The sequence below is a fragment of the Eretmochelys imbricata genome, chromosome 26, assembly GCF_965152235.1.
Source record: "Eretmochelys imbricata isolate rEreImb1 chromosome 26, rEreImb1.hap1, whole genome shotgun sequence".
NCBI lineage: Eukaryota > Metazoa > Chordata > Testudines > Cheloniidae > Eretmochelys > Eretmochelys imbricata.
This window is the reverse complement of record NC_135597.1, coordinates 13,657,594-13,676,003: the sequence shown is the minus strand read 5'-3', so window position 1 is coordinate 13,676,003 and position 18,410 is coordinate 13,657,594. Positions and strand designations below refer to the sequence as shown.

General features: G+C 49.0%; 1 protein-coding gene across 1 annotated transcript in view; it reads left to right on the top strand.

The window, feature by feature from the left end:
- Positions 1-5,430: 5,430 nt before the first annotated feature.
- The window catches only part of TCF7L1 (transcription factor 7 like 1), a 100,985-nt gene continuing 88,005 nt past the window's right edge, over positions 5,431-18,410 (top strand). The window contains exons 1-3 of the mRNA XM_077805627.1: positions 5,431-5,625; positions 5,715-5,784; positions 7,073-7,200. Of these exons, the coding sequence (XP_077661753.1) occupies positions 5,431-5,625; positions 5,715-5,784; positions 7,073-7,200 (393 nt within the window). The remainder of the gene's footprint in view (positions 5,626-5,714; positions 5,785-7,072; positions 7,201-18,410) is intronic.

Here is an 18,410-nt window from a genome sequence, read left to right as displayed (position 1 = left end):
CAAATGACCAATTTTCATCATGGCAAAAGGTTAATAGCAGGGACCACAAGGTACCGTATTAGGTCCAGTTTTGTTTAATATATTTATTATTTAGCAAGTGAGGTAGCAAAATTTGCAGCTGACACAAAGTTGTTTAGGTTAGTCAGAATCAGAAAGAACTGTGGGGAAATTCAGAGAGACGAAACCAAACTAGGTGAATGGGTAACATGATGGCAGATGAAGTTCCATGTTGATGATGTAAAGTAATGCACATTGGAGGAAAACATTTGACACTGAAAGGCAACTGATTCAAAACTGAGCAAATACTTTTCACTCAAATCATCACTAGACTGTGGAACTCACCGACACAGGATATCATGGGTGCCAAGAATTTAGTAAGATTCAAAGGCGGATTGGATGTTTATATTGATAACAACACCAAGAGTTATAACAGTTAATGCAAACTAAGAGTTTTGGAAGAGATATACAACCTCATGTTTCAAGGTTCAAACACATCTCTAATGCTTTGGGAGATCAGGAACCAGGTTTTCCTGGGAGACAGATTACACCACATCTTTCAACTGTGCCTTGCACTTTCCTCTGAAGAATCTGGTCCTGGTCCCTGTCAGAGCCAGGATACTAGACTAGATGGATCACGGGTCTGATCCAGTCTGGCAATTCCTATGGCTATGTAACCAAAGCCCATTTAAAGTGACTGAATGGATAAATAGTGGAGTTATCCTATTACAGACCTGAGTTCTTGTCCTACCTCTGCCTGAAGTTACCTTTTGCAACATCTTTCCTAGTCCAGAGCTTAACTACTCTTATAGTTAGAATTTTTTTCCTACTATCTAACCTAAACCTTTCTTGCTAATGATTAAGCCCATTACTTTTGTCCTACCTTCAGTGGCCATATAGAACCATTGGCCACCATCCTCTTTACAACAGTCCTTAACATATTTGAAGACAGTTATCAGTCCGCTTCCCTCAAAACTAAACATGCCCCGTTGTTTTTAACTTTTTAACCTTTCCTCATAGGTCAGATTTTCTAAACATGAGATCATTTTTGTTGCCCTCCTCTGGACTCTCTCCAATTTGTCCACATTTTCCCAAAGTGTGGTACCCAGAATTGAACACCGTAGTCCAGCTGAGCCCTCAACAGTGCCAAGAAGAGTGGGACAGTTACCTTACATGCTACACTCATTAATACACCCCAGAATGATGAGCCTCTTTTGCAGCTGCCTCAGATTGCTGACACATATTCCTTTTGTGATCCACTATAACCCCCTCCCAAGCCTTTCCAGCCATACTACCAACAAGCCAGTTATTCCCCATGTTGTAGTTCTGCATTTGATTTTTCCTTCCTAAGTGCACTTGTCTTTACTGAATTTCATCTTGTTGAATTCAGACCAATTCTCCAATTTATCAAGGTCCTTTTCAGTTCTATCCCTGTCCTCCAAAGTGCTTGCAACCCCTCCCAGCTTGGTGACCTCTGCATATTTTATAAGCAAATGCCCCACACCATTATCCAAGTAATTAATTTAAATATTAAATAGTACTAGGCCCAGGACTGATCCCTGTGGAACCCCATGCCCTCCCAGTTTGACAGCGATCCTTTGAGAACTACTCTTTGAGTACGGTCTTTCAATCAGTTGTGCACCCACCTTATACTCATTTCATTGATACTAGACTGTATTTCATCGATACTAGACTGTCTTGTGGGACTGTGTCAAAAGCTATAGCACATCTGCTGCTTCGCCCAATAGTTTGGTACTCATGGCTACCTGGGTTCCAGCTCACAGCATGTTGCTGTAGGGTACAGGTTGAGCATAAAGGGAAGAAGGAGGATCCTGGGAACTACAGGCCAGTCGGCCTCACCTCAGTCCCTGGAAAATTCATGGAGCAGGTCCTCAAGGAATCAATTCTGAAGCACTTAGAGGAGAGGAAAGTGATCAGGAACAGTCAGCATGGATTCACCAAGGGAAAGTCATGCCTGACTAATCTAATTGCCTTCTGTGACGAGATAACTGGCTCTGTGGATGAGGGGAAAGCGGTGGACGTGTTGTTCCTCGACTTTAGCAAAGCTTTTGACACGGTCTCCCACAGTATTCTTGCCAGCAAGTTAAAGAAGTATGGGCTGGATGAATGGACTATAAGGTGGATAGAAAGTTGGCTAGATTGTCAGGCTCAACGGGTAGTGATCAATGGCTCCATGTCTAGTTGGCAGCCGGTATCAAGTGGAATGCCCCAAGGGTTGGTCCTCGGACCGGTTTTGTTCAATATCTTCATAAATGATCTGGAGGATGGTGTGGATCGCACCCTCAGCAAGTTTGCAGATGACACTAAACTGGGAGGAGAGGTAAATACGCTGGAGGGTAAGGATAGGACACAGAGGGACCTAGACAAATTAGAGGATTGGGCCAAAAGAAATCTGATGAGGTTCAACAAGGACAAGTGCAGAGTCTTGCACTTAGGACGGAAGAATCCCATGCACCGCTACAGACTAGGGACCGAATGGCTAGGCAGCAGTTCTGCAGAAAAGGACCTAGGGGTGACAGTGGACGAGAAGCTGGATATGAGTCAACAGTGTGCCCTTGTTGCCAAGAAGGTCAATGGCATTTTGGGATGTATAACTAGGGGCATTGCCAGCAGATTGAGGGACGTGATCGTTCCCCTCTATTCGGCATTGGTGAGGCCTCATCTGGAGTACTGTGTCCAGTTTTGGGCCCCACACTACAAGAAGGATGTGGAAACATTGGAAAGAGTCCAGCGGAGGGCAACACAAATGATTAGGGGGCTGGAGCACATGACTTATGAGGAGAGGCTGAGGGAACTGGGATTGTTTAGTTTGCGGAAGAGAAGAATGAGGGGGGATTTGATTGCTGCTTTCAACTACCTGAAAGGGGGTTCCAAAGAGGATGGATCTAGACTGTTCTCAGTGGTAGCTGATGACAGAACAAGGAGTAATGGTCTCAAGTTGCAGTGGGGGAGGTTTAGGTTGGATATTAGGAAAAACTTTTTCACTAGGAGGGTGGTGAAACACTGGAATGCGTTACCTAGGGAGGTGGTGGAATCTCCTTCCTTAGATATTTTTAAGGTCAGGCTTGACAAAGCTCTGGCTGAGATGATATAGTTGGGGATCGGTCCTGCTTTGAGCAGGGGGTTGGACTAGATGACCTCCTGAGGTCCCTTCCAACCCTGATATTCTATGATTCATAGCCTGCCTTTGTGGCAGAGACAGCCTGATTCAGCCTAAATGTGGAACCATGCTGCAAAATCCAGTACACCTGAGAGGTGTACCTGCGTGAGTTCTGCAGGGGAGGAACAGAGCTGGAAAGCGGGTAGTAGTGAGGTGTGGGGAAGGACACTTGCAGGAGGTGTGTGTGTGGTGCTCACAGGGGCTATGTGGGGGGATAGCTGGGCAGGGAGAGAACACTGGTAGGGGTTGTGTTGGGGGTAATTAGAGGAGCTGGCCTGTGGGAGGAAACATTTGTAGGCAGCTGGCAGTGCAGGGATTGGGAGGAGTATGCTTGGCTGCAAGAGCTCAGCAGGACGGGGTGGGGGCGGTAGCAGTGGAGGGGAGGAGGGGTGCAGAGAGGGTTAAATTGGTGCGGGGTGAGCAAGAGGGGGCATTTGCAGAAGATCATCTGCTGGGTGGAGGGTACTTATAGGAACAGGGGTGATGGTAGCAATGTCAGGGAGGCACTTGGGGGAAGCAACGCTGGGGGATCAGTAGCAGCACAGGGGCAGGAGTTGGGGGTAGCAGTATAGGGAGACGGGACAGTGAGGGGTAATTTGCGGGGCTCGGTGTGATAGCTGTATCAGGGGGCACTGGGGGGGAGCAATGCAGGGGGCAGAGCTGTGGGGGGGCTCTGTCAGGAGCTGGGAGTACCAGCCCTAGGAGTGCAGGTCTGTGCTAGGGGCTGGGGTCCCAGCCCCATGGGGCAGAGCAATGTGAGGAGCTGGGGAACCCAGCCCCAAGGAGGCGAGCTGGGGGGACTGTGAGAGGAGCTGAGGGGCCCAGCCTGGGGCGGGGCGGGGGGGGGGCTGGGCTGTGTGGGGGCTGTGTGAGGAGCTGGGGGTCCCAGCTAGGTCTGGTTAGGCTGGGGAGCAGCTGTGTGAGGAGCTGGGGGTCCCAGCCCTGGAGGGTGGGCTGTGTGAGGAGCTGGGGGTCCCAGCCCCGACAGGTAGGGCCATGGGGGGCTGTAACAGGAGCTGGGGGTCCCAGCCCAGGGGGATGGGACTGTGGGGGGCTGTGAGAGGAGCTGGAAGTCCCAGCATTTGGGGGGCTTTGTGAGGAGCTGGGGGTCACAGCACTGGGGTGGCTGGGCTGTAAGAATAGCTGGGGGGTCCGGGCCCAAGGGGGTGGGGCGGTGAGGAGCTAAGGTCTGAGCCAGGGGGGCTGTGAGGAGCTGGGGTTCCTGGCTGGGGGGGGGGGCTGTGAGGAGCTGGGGGTCCAGCACTAGGGGGCTGTGGGAGGAACTGGGGGTTCCAGACCCTGGGGGGCAGAGGGCACGGGGAAGGCTGTAAGCACAGCAGGGAAGGAGGGGCTGTGGGGGGATCTGGGGGTCCCGGCCGGGGGGGCAGGGGTGTGGGGGGAGCTTGGGGTCCCGGGGGGGTGGGGTGGCTGTGAGGGGAGCTGGGGGTCCCGGCCCGGGGGAGGGCGGGGGGGCTGTGAGGGGATCTGGGGAGCTGGGGGTCCCGGCCCGGGGGGGCTGTGTGAGGAACTGGGGGTCCCGGCCCGGGGGGGCGGGGCTGTGAGGGGAACTGGGGGTCCCAGCCCGGGGGAGGGCGGGGGAGCTGTGAGGGGATCGCGGGAGCTGGGGGTCCCGGCCCGGGGGGGCTGTGTGAGGAGCTGGGGGTCCCGGCCCGGGGGGGCGGGGCTGTGAGGGGAACTGGGGGTCCCGGCCGGGGGGGGCGGGGTGGCTGTGAGGGGAGCTGGGGGTCCCGGCCCGGGGGAGGGCGGGGGAGCTGTGAGGGGATCGCGGGAGCTGGGGGTCCCGGCCCGGGGGGGCTGTGTGAGGAGCTGGGGGTCCCGGCCGGGGGGGGCGGGGTGGCTGTGAGGGGAGCTGGGGGTCCCGGCCCGGGGGAGGACGGGGGGGCTGTGAGGGGATCGCGGGAGCTGGGGGTCCCGGCCCGGGGGGGCTGTGTGAGGAGCTGGGGGTCCCGGCCCGGGGGGGGCGGGGCTGTGAGGGGAACTGGGGGTCCCGGCCCGGTGGGGGGATCTGGGGGTCCCGCCCCGGCCGGTGTCAGCTTGCAGCGGGAGCTCCACCCCCCCGACCCCCCCGGCGGCGGGAGGGAGGGAGCGGGCGGGCGGGCGGGCGAGCGAGCGAGCGAGGGGCCGGCCCCGCCGGCGGGGGAGCGGGGAGGGGGGAGGCAGCCGCGCCCGCCCGCTGCCCGCTCCGCACTCGGCCGGCGCCGCGCCTCGAAGTTGGGCGGGCCGGGCGCACCATGCCCCAGCTGCCGCCCGCGGGCGGCGACGACCTGGGCGCCCCGGACGAGCTGATCCCCTTCCAGGACGAGGGCGACGAGCAGGACAAGGGCGCGGGGCGCGGCTCGGCCCACGGGGACCTGGACGAGCTCAAGTCCTCGCTGGTCCACGAGTCCGAGAACCGCCGCGCCAGCGCCTCGGGCTCCGACTCGGAGGTGAGGGGCCGGGGGGCCTGGGGGGCCGGGCGGCGCCGGGGGGGCTCGGGGCAGCGCTCACCCCTCTCCCCTTTGTGTCTCCCCCGCAGGCGGAGCGGCCGCCGCCGCCGCCGCAGCCCCGCGAAAGTTTCCAGAAGCCGCGGGACTATCTCGCCGAAGGTACCGACCCCTGCCCCGGCCCCCTGCGCCCCCCGGGGCCCCGGCCCCCAGCCCCCCAACCCGGCCCCCTGGGGTGCCTGCCCCCGCTGCTCCCCCCGGGGCCCCTGTCCCGGCCCCCTGGGGTGCCTGCCCCCGCTGCTCCCCCCGGGGCCCCTGTCCCGGCCCCCTGGGGTGCCTGCCCCCGCTGCTCCCCCCGGGGCCCCTGTCCCGGCCCCCTGGGGTGCCTGCCCCCGCTGCTCCCCCCGGGGCCCCTGTCCCGGCCCCCTGGGGTGCCTGCCCCCGCTGCTCCCCCCGGGGCCCCTGTCCCGGCCCCCAGACCCCCAACCCGGCCCCCTGGGGTGCCTGCCCCCGCTGCTCCCCCCGGGGCCCCTGTCCCGGCCCCCTGGGGTGCCTGCCCCCGCTGCTCCCCCCGGGGCCCCTGTCCCGGCCCCCAGCCCGCCCCCCTGGGATCCCTGCCCCCGCTGCTCTCGTCGGGGCTCCTGTCCCGGCCGTCTGCCCCCCAACCCGTCCCCATCTCTCTGGGGCTTCCCCCCGGGATCCCCGCCCCCGCTGCTCCCCTCGGGGCCGGCCTCCTGCCCCCCCCAACCCGCCCCCCTGGGGCTTCCCTCTGGGATCCCTGCCCTTCCCTAGCCTGCCCCCTCTGCTCCCCCTGTCCCGTGCCCCTTTCCCCAGCCCTCTTCCCACCCCTTCTGCCCTACAGCCCCCCGCTCTCTTCCCTCCCCAGTTACCCCTGCCCGCTTGCCCCCCTTCTGCTCCTTCACTCCCCTGCTCCCCACTTCCCCGCCCCATGCGCCTGTGCTCACCCTCCCTCCGCTTCCCTTTCCCCCCGGATCCCCCTCTCCGGGGCCGCCCCCGGCAGTTCGCCTTGGACGGGAAGTTTCCCTCGGGTCCCTGCGCGGCTCAGGGTCCCAGCCCCGGCCTGGAGGATCCCCCAGCCCTGCAGCCCTCCTCGGTGTTTACATCCTTCGGATACTTGCAGACGCTTAGCAAGACTTTTAACCTCTTTGTTTTCTTCGTCCGTGTCCGTCGCCCGCCCTCGGACTCTCTCCTCCTCCCCCCTGCTTACCCACCCCTTCCTCCCTGAGCTAGGCTTACTCAAGGGAAGTAACCTGAGTGTAGATACTCGAGTTAACTCTGCAGTGAAGACCTATTTCCCCCCCTTCTCTCCACCCCAGCTTTAACAACTTCAGCCGCTTCTACCATCTTCCCACTCCCCAGGCCCTTGGCCTGCTCCCAGCCCCACCCTTGTGAAAGCCCCTGGCTGAGCCTTTTCTTTTCTCCCCAGTAGTGAGAAGACAGCAAGATGGAGGTTTCTTTAAGGGGCCCCCCTATCCAGGTTACCCCTTCCTGATGATCCCAGAGCTGGGCAGTCCCTACCTGCCCAACGGAGCCCTGTCCCCTGGCGGTGCTCACACAGTAAGTGCTGCTCACTTTGGTTTGGCCCCTCTGCTGTCAGGAGAACTCCTTTCTCCCTGCAGACACTGTTCAGCTGTTCTTTCACCCTAGCTGAGGAGAGACCCCTGATGTCCAGGGACAGTGTATGTGGTCGGGGGGACCTTTTGCTGTCTTGCGGAGTAGAAGTGTCTGCTCTGACTCTTGTTTTGCGGCGTTGATTGCATAAAAGTGGTCTTTTATAAAGTAGCTTGAGGCTGCATTCTCATCCTACTGATCTGACAACATGAGTGCTGGGGAGACTGCCCCTATGGTGAAGTTAGATTGTTTTCTTTGGAAGCTGAAGAGATGAGTTGGGTGGTTTTTCGTATCCTCATTCGTTTCCATGGGGTGCATATGCTCCTCTTCACAAAGCGAGACCTCTAAAGAATTGGCAAGGATGAGGAAAGTGACAGAGTTTTGCTCCCTGATTCATTCTTCCTCCTTCCTGGGTTGATCATTCAAGCTGATGCAGGCAGCGTGTAATACCCTAGTAGATCCCCACTAAAGTCAGGGTCCATCCCCATGACCCACGAGGATCAGTTTGTAAGGATGGGGCCCAGACTTGTCCTATTGCTCTTTAGGAAGTTATACGTTGTCAGGTTAATGATCATATATTTCAAACAAACATGCACATGCCCTAGTTTATTTGACTGATATCCCCTTAGATTATGAAAATAGAACTCCAGAATATCAAATCTAATTTTCCTTCTTTGATGTTGTTTGTTCACTTTTTGCATTTCTCTCAGCTTGGAAGGTGAAAGTAAGCCCCTTTCGCTTGCTGACCCGCAGTTTCATTGGGGGGTGAGGCCCATGTTTTCATGCTGTGACCCCAATCCTGCAATTGAATGGACAAGGGAAGACCAAGTGACTTCACTGAGATGGCACAGGGGCTCCTGTGCTGATCTGATTGCACGATTGGGCCCTCTGTATCATGCTCCTGCTTTGAGCAGGGGGTTGGACTAGATGACCTCCTGAGGTCCCTTCCAACCCTGATATTCTAGGATTCAATGTTAAGAAGCCCTTTGGGGGCTATTGTAATACAAATGATAATGCATTAGTACTGTGCTCTGATGCTTGGGTTGCAAACATTGCTCAGGAACGTTTGCTTTAAAATTGAAGATTGCAGTGCTGCAATTTGTTGCTCATACGTGGTTTTCTCTGCCTGCGCAGACCCCCAGTGTCTTTAATGGGGGCGGCCCATGTGGACACAGCAGTCTGCCTGTGTGTGACAAATTGCAGGGTCAGGGCCGTGGTGTGTGTTTTGTAATTTCATGGAGTCGTTTCTCTTGGATCTGAGTGTTGTAAAAACTTTTTTTTACCACACAGGCACAAAAAATAAGGGATAGACTTGACTTGACAGTGTCTCTTTAATGAATATTTGAGGGGAAAATCCGAGATTCTCACTTGGTGGTGTATTTGTTTTCCTTAACTAGTTTCAGAGCAAGACCCCCAGCTCTTATCTGCTGGGGTGGAGCAGTTGATTCTGCAATAACTTTAAGTTCCACGCAAAAGAAACGTGCGTGCTGTTTGATTTCTGACTCCTGCCGTTTAAAACTTGAATGTAAATTCTGGATGGAAAACTAATAAAGAATCCAGTGGGGAGCCCTGTTACATGTGTAAACCTGAGAAACCTGACCATGGTTTTCTTCTGTTTGCCCTGCTTTTCTCATTTAAAGGGATCTTTTAGACTTTTTAAAGCTGTTAATGGGCTGACATTGTCTGTCTCTCCATCTGCGTTTAAAGAAGTGATTAAGCAAATTGACCAAGCGTTAGACAGAGTGCAAATGAGAGCAAATTGGAATTCCCCAGAACACAAACCAATGCCCCATCCCCAAATCCTTCTCTGCCCTCAGGAGCTCATTGTGTTCCGGTGGCCATTAGAGGTTCCCTGCCTGCATGCTTATCCCCAAACAGGAACCTATTATTATCCTTTCCTTGGTGAGGTGCACACCTTTATCAATGATCAGTGCCCTCCTCTGGGCTTCAGATTTAATTCTGGAACTTTTGTCGTTTAAGGTGAAGGGCCTGAACAAGATAAATGTGATGCCTGATTGGCTCTTAATAATGATTAAGAGAAGCCTGAGAAACTTTCCCAGCAGAACCGGTTAATTCTGCTGTCATCGTGCTTTTCAGCAATTGGAAGCTGCTCTATTCACTTGTGGCATTAAAACATACCTGGGGCATGGATGGCTTGTTTCCTTGTATGCCTGAAAGCAACTGGCACGAGGACTTGTACAAATAATGCTCTAAACTAATAGGGTTAGTTAGCATCGAAGGCTTCTCAATTCTTGTATGTTTTATTGCTTTGAAACGAAATGCTTTTAGTGACGTCCACTGTTCGGCCAGGTTTTAATGAATCCATTATTCACACTTGCCTTTGCTAAATTATTGATAGGAGGATTTTACATGCATTTCTACAAAGAGAACATAGAACAAGATATTGTTCCTTTAAGCTGTGACTTAAATTAATGCTAGCTTGTTTACACCTATCTCTAAAATACGTTATCTAAAACCAGCTGGCTTGAACAATCATTTAGTGTTAAATGATGTTTGAATTATTAGCCATTTGGTTGTTTGTTCATTAACATGGGTCAATACTGCATTCAGCTGTATGACATAACTGTATTTTAATTATACAGTTACTGATAATTAGGCATTAGAACTTTTGGGCTTTCATTTAGATCTTAACAGCTAGACTGTACTTGCCTCGAGGGCATGATTATACAAATATGCCTGTGTGGCAGACAGTTGTGTGATGGGTAAAGGTTATAGTTGCAGTTTGTCACCATTATTTGTATTAATAAATTTCACAGATGATACTTGATTGGGAGGAATTGCAAATACCAGTGAGGACTAAGAAATAATAAAAAGGGACCAAGTAAGATTAGAAACATTAGCCATAAAATAATTAATATTTTTATTTAATAAATCTTGGAATACTGGGGAAATTCAAGAAGACCAGAAGTGAGCTAATGTGCCCATATTTTAAAAGGGTAAACAGGATAACCTGGGTAATTATAGGCTTGTTAGCCTGACATCGATCTCAGACAAAATAATGGAACAGCAGTATGTGACTTTGGGTACGTATACGCTACCCGCCGGATTGGCGGGCGGCGATTGATCCAGCAGGGGTCGATTTATCACGTCTAGTCTAGACGCTATAAATCGACCCCCGAGTGCTCTCCCATCGACTCCTGTACTCAACCGCTGCGAGAGGCACAGGCGGAGTCGACGGGGGAGCGGCAGCAGTCGACTCACCGCGGTGAAGACACCACGGTAAGTTGATCAACTTAGATCAATTCTCTCTCCCCCCCCCCCCCCCCAGTGTAGACCAGGCGTCAATCAAAAAAGAACTAAGGGATGGTCATATAACTAAGGCTGGTAAAGAGGGCTACTTAGCTGAAGACCATCTCTTTTCCAACTTGATACAATTTTTTAGTGGGACTACAAGTGGTTGATAAAGGTAACTGTGTTGATGTAATATGCTTGGACTTCTTTTAGGCATTTGACTTAGTACTGCTCAACATTTTGACTAAAAAACTAGCATTGTTCAAAACCAGTGCAGCACATGTGTTTAAAAACAGGTTGACAGATCTCAAGACATATTTGTTAATGGGGAGTAATAATTGAATGGGGGTATTCTGATGGGGTTCAGCAGGGACTTCTCATACAGGATTAGGTTGAGGATGTTTTTATCAGATATCTGGAAGAAAATATAAAATTTCATATAAAGTTTGCAAATGTGACTAATATTGGTGGGGCGGTAAATGATGATGAGGGCAGGTCACTGATACAGAGTGATCTGGATTTTTTTGGTAAGCTTGACACAATCAAATGCAATTCAGCCAAATGCATGATACATCTAGGGACAGAGAAAGGAGATCATGCTTACAGAATGGAAACTGCATCTTAGAGAGCAGTGATTCTGAAAGAGACTTGGGGTGATAGTGAACCACCAAATGAACTTCAGCTCCCAGTGTGATGCTGTAGCTAAGGGCTTGTCTACATTACCCGTCTAGACGTGATAAATTGACCACCGAGCACTCTCCCGTCAACTCTGGTACTCCACCAGGGCGAGAAGCGCAGGCGGAGTCAATGGGAGAGGGTCAGCCGTTGACTTACCACAGTGAAGACCCCACGGTAAGTAGATCTAAGTACATCGACTTCAGCTACGTTATTCCTGGGATGCATATGTAGGGGAACAGTGAGGTGGTGTATCTATGTATACACCAGAGATGAGACCATTACTAGAATATTGTGTCCAATTCTGGTAACCACACTTCAAAGAAGGTGCTGAAAATTTGGAGAATGTTCAGGGAAGAGCTACAAGAGGATCTAAGGACTGGACAACATGCCTTACATGGAGAGACTTAAGAAGTTCAGTCTATTTATCCTATCAAACAGAAGGTTAAGAAGCAATTTGATCGCAGTCTAAATTAACCACCCAAGATGAGGATATGTGGAGGACTTGTTATTCCAGCAGACAAAAGCATAAAAAAAAAAAAATCCAATAGTAGGAAATAGAAGCTAGACAAATTCAAACAGGAGGTAAAGTGCACATTCTTAAACTTAGCTTTGCAACAACTTTCCTAGGATTGTAGTGGATTGTGTATCGCTTGACATCTTTAAATCAGGTTTGGGTGTCTTTCCAAAAGATATGTGACAGCTCAGTCAGAACTTGTGAAGTTGGTGTAGGAACCACTTGGTGAAATTTGATGGCCGTTGTTACGCAGGAGGTCAGACTATCTTAATGGTCCCATCTGGCCTTAAAATCCAAAACTGTTAGAATACTGCCTAGAGGCCCTAGCCAATGCGCTAGGCACGGTACAGACAGATAATCCCTGTCCTCATCCTGAAAAGCTTAGTTTAAGACAAGATTGAACAGATGAACTCAGCAAATGGGGAGGAAGGAGATGGTAATAGGAACAGTAGCATCCTTTGGCACAGAGAGGGTTTTTAGTAATTGAGACAAATAAAGGGATAGCCCTAGTCTTGACTGGCCATTATTCGCTGTTGGTGTTTTGTGGGTATCTCAGTAGAAATGAGTCTTAAAAGGAGACTTGAAGGAGGGTGGGGCTTTCTGGATTTTTTTTTTTTTTTTTTTTGAGAGAGAGAGAGAGGATGTTCCAGGCATAAGGGAAGCATGGGGTGTGGAGCTCAAAGATGATTGTGGGAGAAACAGGCTCATGCATGATAGAGGTTAACTGTTATTGATGGAGTGAAAGGTTGACAAAGCAGTAAGGTAACAGAGTGGAAAAGTAGGGCAGGGTTACTGGGAATGGATTTAAAGATGAATGCAAGAAGCTTATCTTGGATGCAGTGGAGAACGGGTGGGGGGTCAGAGGATGGAATGGAAGGGGTGATGTGATCAGGCCACTTAAAGGTTTTAGCGTCTGTTTTGAAGGGACCCATATGGGGACAAATTGAGATTCTTCCTGGAAATATGTAATTAATCTTTCTGGGCTGTGGGGTGGGTGTGGGAGTTTGGAAACAGATACTCAACAGGAGGAAGATGCTAGGAAAAGATTCTTGGAGTGATGATGGGCAGCAAATTAAAAATGAGTTTTCAGAGCCCTAAGTATCAGCAGTGCTGTTTTGAGCTGCAGAGACATTATCTCTAGATAGAAAGAACAGGAGGACGTGTGGCACCTTAGAGACTAACAAATTTATTTGAGCATAAGCTTTTGTGGGCTACAGCTCTCTAGATAGGGAACTAGCAGCTCCCATATATGAATGGCATCCACTGTTGAGGCATCACGTTATGAGAAAGATATTGACAGACTGGTTGGGGATCAGAGAAGAGCAACCAAAATGATCAGGATTCGTCTGTCTGTCTTGTGTTTCTATATGATACCTATAATGATGGTATCTAGCTGCTGGAGGGATTGACTGTGTAGAGATTAAAAGAGCCAAATATGTACAGCTTGGCTGTGAGACAATTAAGGAGTGTAAAAGCCAACGAATATTTCCTCTCCAACCTGCTGAGGATAGGGAGCAATTATTTAGGACAATACGTGGAGAACAGAACTGGGAACAATGGTATAAAATTAAGTAGAGGAATACTGTGATGCATTGAAAACTTAAAATTACAAGCTGTTATATTAAGTGTAAGGAACTTTCTGGTCTTGCTTGCAGGCTTCAGGGCTCTGCAGAACATGCAATCCGGGTTTTGTGCAATCAGTCTGCAAAGAGACAGCCTAGAGCAAGGTGGGGGGAGTTCTGCCTTAGGGAGCAGCCTGCTTTCTCTCTCTCTGTTTTTGTTCTCGTGTTAAGGTTCTGGATTCCAACGAAGTCGTGTTACACTGCAACCTTCTGGAAATAGCATTAGATGTTTGTATCTAAATTCTCTATGTATATGCCATGAGCATAAAAAATATTATCAGGAAAGCCATCCTGACAAGATGTTCTGCATTGTGGAGTCATTTCAGGGGGAGGGTAGAAGACCTATCACATTTCACACTTAAAACTAGACTAGCTAAATTCTACAACAGCAGGGCCCCAATTCTGGTTGGCCCCTAGGCTCTTCTGTAATAAACATGATTAGTAATACTTTAGGTAAAAGTTCAGTAGGTTCTTGGGGGGGTACTCTGCTTGACTTAGCTTTCTTACATCTCTGCACTCTATGGTACTTGGAAGGTTGGATGCCTTTTTCAGGCCTTGTAGTGCATTTTGTACCAAGCAGGACAGCTGATGATTGCAGCTGCATTTGGAATGCAGACTTCCACTCCTGTTAACATTTTAGTTCCATTGGGTTCTTCCCTCCTCTCAATGAACTCACATTTAAGAGACCCTCTCAGTTCCAGTCTAAGCACGGAGTTGCAAAGGGGGGGAGAATGGGGGGTTGTCCCCTCCCGCCCCACCCCCCTTTTTTTGCTGCTTTATTACGTAAAAAGCCTGAGATTTTTTTCTACTTTTTTTTAACTTTAAAAATATCAGAAAAGTCAAATCTGTATTTCTGAAGGAAAAATCAGTCTCTTACTGATAAATACAGCCATTAACATGATGTAACAAATAAGAAAATGAAAAGCTGGGTCTGTATTCTATTCCATTTAACGCTAGGAAACTTGAAGTTAAGGTTCCATCTACCATTTTCACTCTGACCCTGGGTCAATGTCCGTTATATACTTATTCATCAGAAACCCTCCTTACTGCTCATCACATATCTTCTCTATATTTCCAGTGGCATCCAAACCTTTGCCTTGCATACTTATATAGTACATGATGCTTAGATCAGGAGTTGAGAGAGTTCAGCGTCTCCGTCAGGGTTATCTTGCAAATACTACTGGAAAATATTTCATGTGCAATGTGGGCCATAATTATGATGGTGCTGTTTCTAATATTGCTTTCTAACGGCATTTAACTCCCTAAGATATTTTGGGATACAGTTTGTATGAAAGACACGATGGCATATGAAACTGTCATATTGTTACTGTGCATCGTGTTACCAATACAGGTCTAGTTTCTGGGGTAAATATGATGACGAGTTGTCTTCTAATATCCAGTTATAGGGAGAGCCAATGCAGTGTGACTCGGAGTATGGATGTTCTTTCTAGGCAGCGATTTTTATATAATCACTCAATATGCTATTGCAAAAAGACCCATTCCCCTGTGCAACTTCTCGATTGGTCGGAACAATGGTAGCAAGTCGTATAAAAACACCGGTGAATGCCTAAGCCTCAGTTTCTCTGATAAGGCCACCCGTGGAGCTGCACAGGTGTTAGTGAGTCAGTGGGAGAGTTCCCAGACAAGTCCTGTGTAGAGCAGCGTAAATGTTTGAGGTTTTCTGCCTACTCTTGCAATGCAAACTGTACTGGAAGGAAGATGCCCAGCTGGACAAGTAGCAGGTTACTTCCAAAGCAAAATATCTCCTTCAGTGTGGCAGGATGGATTGATTTAAATAAGCAATTTAAATCATGATTAAATCACCAAGTGGAGAGCCTCGATTTAAATAGTCAGTTGTAATCAACTTTTCCATTTGTACTGCAGTTATTTTCGAAGAAAGGTGTATTCTGATTGGTTGATATCACCATTGAAGCATCGTTGCTTTGCAACTAAATAGTGCTGTCACGCTAGATTTGGTACATCTTTTTGCTACTTAAGATATGCTATAACTATATATATTTATTTAAGCAATTATATACCTGTTTTCAGATTATTAATTAAACATTTTTAGTGTGTTAGAAAATGACGAATGATATATTGCTTATTTACTAGATAATTAACTTTTTGCTCATGATTTGTGTCAGGCTGCATTAGGGTGGTAACAGAAAATTTAATTAAACACACAAAACAGCATATACAATTTATTTTCGTTAACCTGAACAATCCCTTAATACAGTGCATGACCTACTGTGCCATATTTGTAAATCTTGACTTCAAAAATTAGATGTTTTCCCCCTGATTCTTTCTTTATACAGAAAAGCAGCCTTTAACTCAAAGTTCCTGACAGAGCTCATGGATTCAGCCTTTTGTATTTAGCTGTCTGAAGAGATTATAAGGCGTTTTTAGTCCTTAACATATTTTGTTTTCAATTTGGGTTTAATTTTGAACAGATTTATTTTTTAAAAGGTAAACTTATTGTAACTCGAATAGAATAAAAAACTCCAAATTAAATAAAAAAAGTAAGTGCGGAGTGCACTATAACTGCTGGGCCGGGTTATTGTTGCCCTTAGGAGACCTGCTGATGGGTAAAGACCGTCACTCGTTTTGATTACAGTGCTTTGCGCCAGGTTTTGCTCAAACTCAGTAGCTCATGTGCTGGGAGGTGGCCTGACCTTGAGCTATAGGTGGAGCTGGCAGCAACTCTTAGAGTTAAGGTTTCCTCACAGTTTCCATTGTAAAAACCTTATTTATTAATGATAAAGCCTGCTGATAATTAGAAGCCAAATATTAATTATTCAGGCTGAAGTTTTCCGTGCTTCAGGCGGATCGGATTTTTCGTCATTTCAGCAAAAATGTTGCAAGTGCTTCTGACGATGACCTTCGGGGAAAATGTGTGTTGTGTTGGGAATGCTAAAAAATGTCTATAAGCCGTTTTGTTGGGAAGCCCGGATGCCTCTGCGCTTGGGAGAAGAGGCTTGAATTTTGACAGAGGGCTTGTCCTGGGGTCACAGAAGCGCCTCAGACTGTCCCTGTGAAATTCCATCAAAATCTGTGTGAGTTCTCTGCGTTTGGCCGCCCCGCTGGCGGAACAGTCCATGTGTACTGAGCATGCGCTGTCTTAGGGCAGAAGGGGCTGAGCAGGACATTCCCTTCAGTTGCTTCTCCTGCCTGCGCGGGGCCGCTGTGGCGCCAAGCACTGGTGCTGAGCATAGGGAGACTCTCCTGTGCTCCCTCCTGCGGGTGCCCAAGCAGGGTGGAAGAGAAAGAGGGGTGAGGCGCAAAGACAGATAAGGACAGGGGCAGATGTATGGGGGAACAGGAGCAGAAGGGAGGAGGTGCTGGTGCAGAAGGGTCTGTAACCACTAGAGAAAAACTCTTCTCCAGAACTAGGAATAGAATTTGGGGCTCCTCCTGAGTGCCAGCATTCCTCTGCTGTCAGCCAATAGCTATGAAGCACATTGGCAAAACATGGCTCATCCTGTCTAGTGGCTCATCCAGCATAGAGGATAACAGTCTACTGCTGTTACCAGTTATCCTTTTAGCTCAAGCAAAGTGGTCTGTGTTGTGGATCTGAAGTTTCCAGTGCTGCTGCTGATTCATCAATATGGTTCCTCATGACAGGATTTCTTTCTTTCTTTTTAGTTTCATTTTTTAAAAAGCTAGGAAATTACATACCCAAACATGGTTACAAGAAAATTAAGGTAGCAAAATTAGGTACTGCAAATGCAGGAAATTCCAGATTTAAAGTTCCCTGTGTGTGTGTTGTGATGCAGTCTGAAATGTTAGGTGCTTTTGAAAAATCTCACATTTAAGGTAAGTGATTTAGGGGCACACGTCCCATTGACTTCAATGAGACTTATGCTCCTAAATGGCTTAGGCTTTTAAATCTCATCCTTGGGTGCCGAAATCCAGACTTAGAAGCTTTAGTTTAGGCACTGGTTGCACCTAGTTCTGAACATTTTGGCCAGTCTTCAAATACCTCATCCCATGCTATTTTTCCATAGAATCTTTGTCTCATTCAGTGTACAGATCTATTTGGTCCCCATGTTCTGGATGGATCCCCAAAGGGGACCAAAAGGACCTCCGTTCAGTGCATAGGATGGACCTACTCTGGGGGTGAAACAGGTGCAGGGAAGAAGAGTATTTCTGTGGGACCCCTGCCTCATTTGTTGGAGAAGTTGGAAGATGTTTGATGGATGAGGCAGGAGATTACAGGAAGAGAGAGGATGGTTTCATGGTTAAGGCAATTTAACGCTGCCTTGGAGGACTGGATTGTATCCCTGCTTTTGCCATCGAGTTTCTGTGTGATTCTGGGCAAGTCGCTGAAACCAAACTTTGCACAGTAAGTGGTAACCTTGTTTTCTGGGTTCTCAGCTAGAGTCCCCTGGATCTGATTTGCACAAATTTTGCACTGCATCTGAAGTCAAGAGGAGCTGGGCTTGGAACATGTGAAATGCTATAAAAATTCTGAGTAAATTAAAAAACAAACAGGTGTCCCAAAATGAGCAGGAACTTTTATTAATTTTGGCTTTAATGTCTCTGGCCCTCTGATCGCCATCTATGAAATCGGGGATAATACCATGTGTTCTCACAGGAGTGTTGTGAAGGTAGATTGATTAATGGTTATGAAGCACTGAGATATGGCAATGAGTGCCATGGCAAAGCCCAGGAGGAAATGAATTCTTTTGGATGGTGTGCAGTAAATATGGCCTAAGGCCACACATTTAACAGTGAGGATATAAAGAATATTAAGTAACTACCCATTCAGCACTCAGTGAGGCAGAAGTTCTGTGGAAAAGATAGCATATGATCATGCAATGAAAGACTGTATCATAATGCACACGCACAAGGGAGCTGAATTAATGTTGGACAGGCAACCGTAATTCTAGTATTTGCTGGCTTGGGAGTGCTTGACTTTACAACCCTAACATTTTCTTAAAATAGGTTTTTGTTTGTTTTTGTTTGGCTTTTTTGTAGGCAGTGCAAGAATCAGGATCCCTGGAACAAGAAGGTGGAGAGGGGCTCGAAAGCGAGTTCTGAGTAGAGCTGTGTGGAATTTTTTTGGCAACTCGTAAATCTGCTGAAAAACG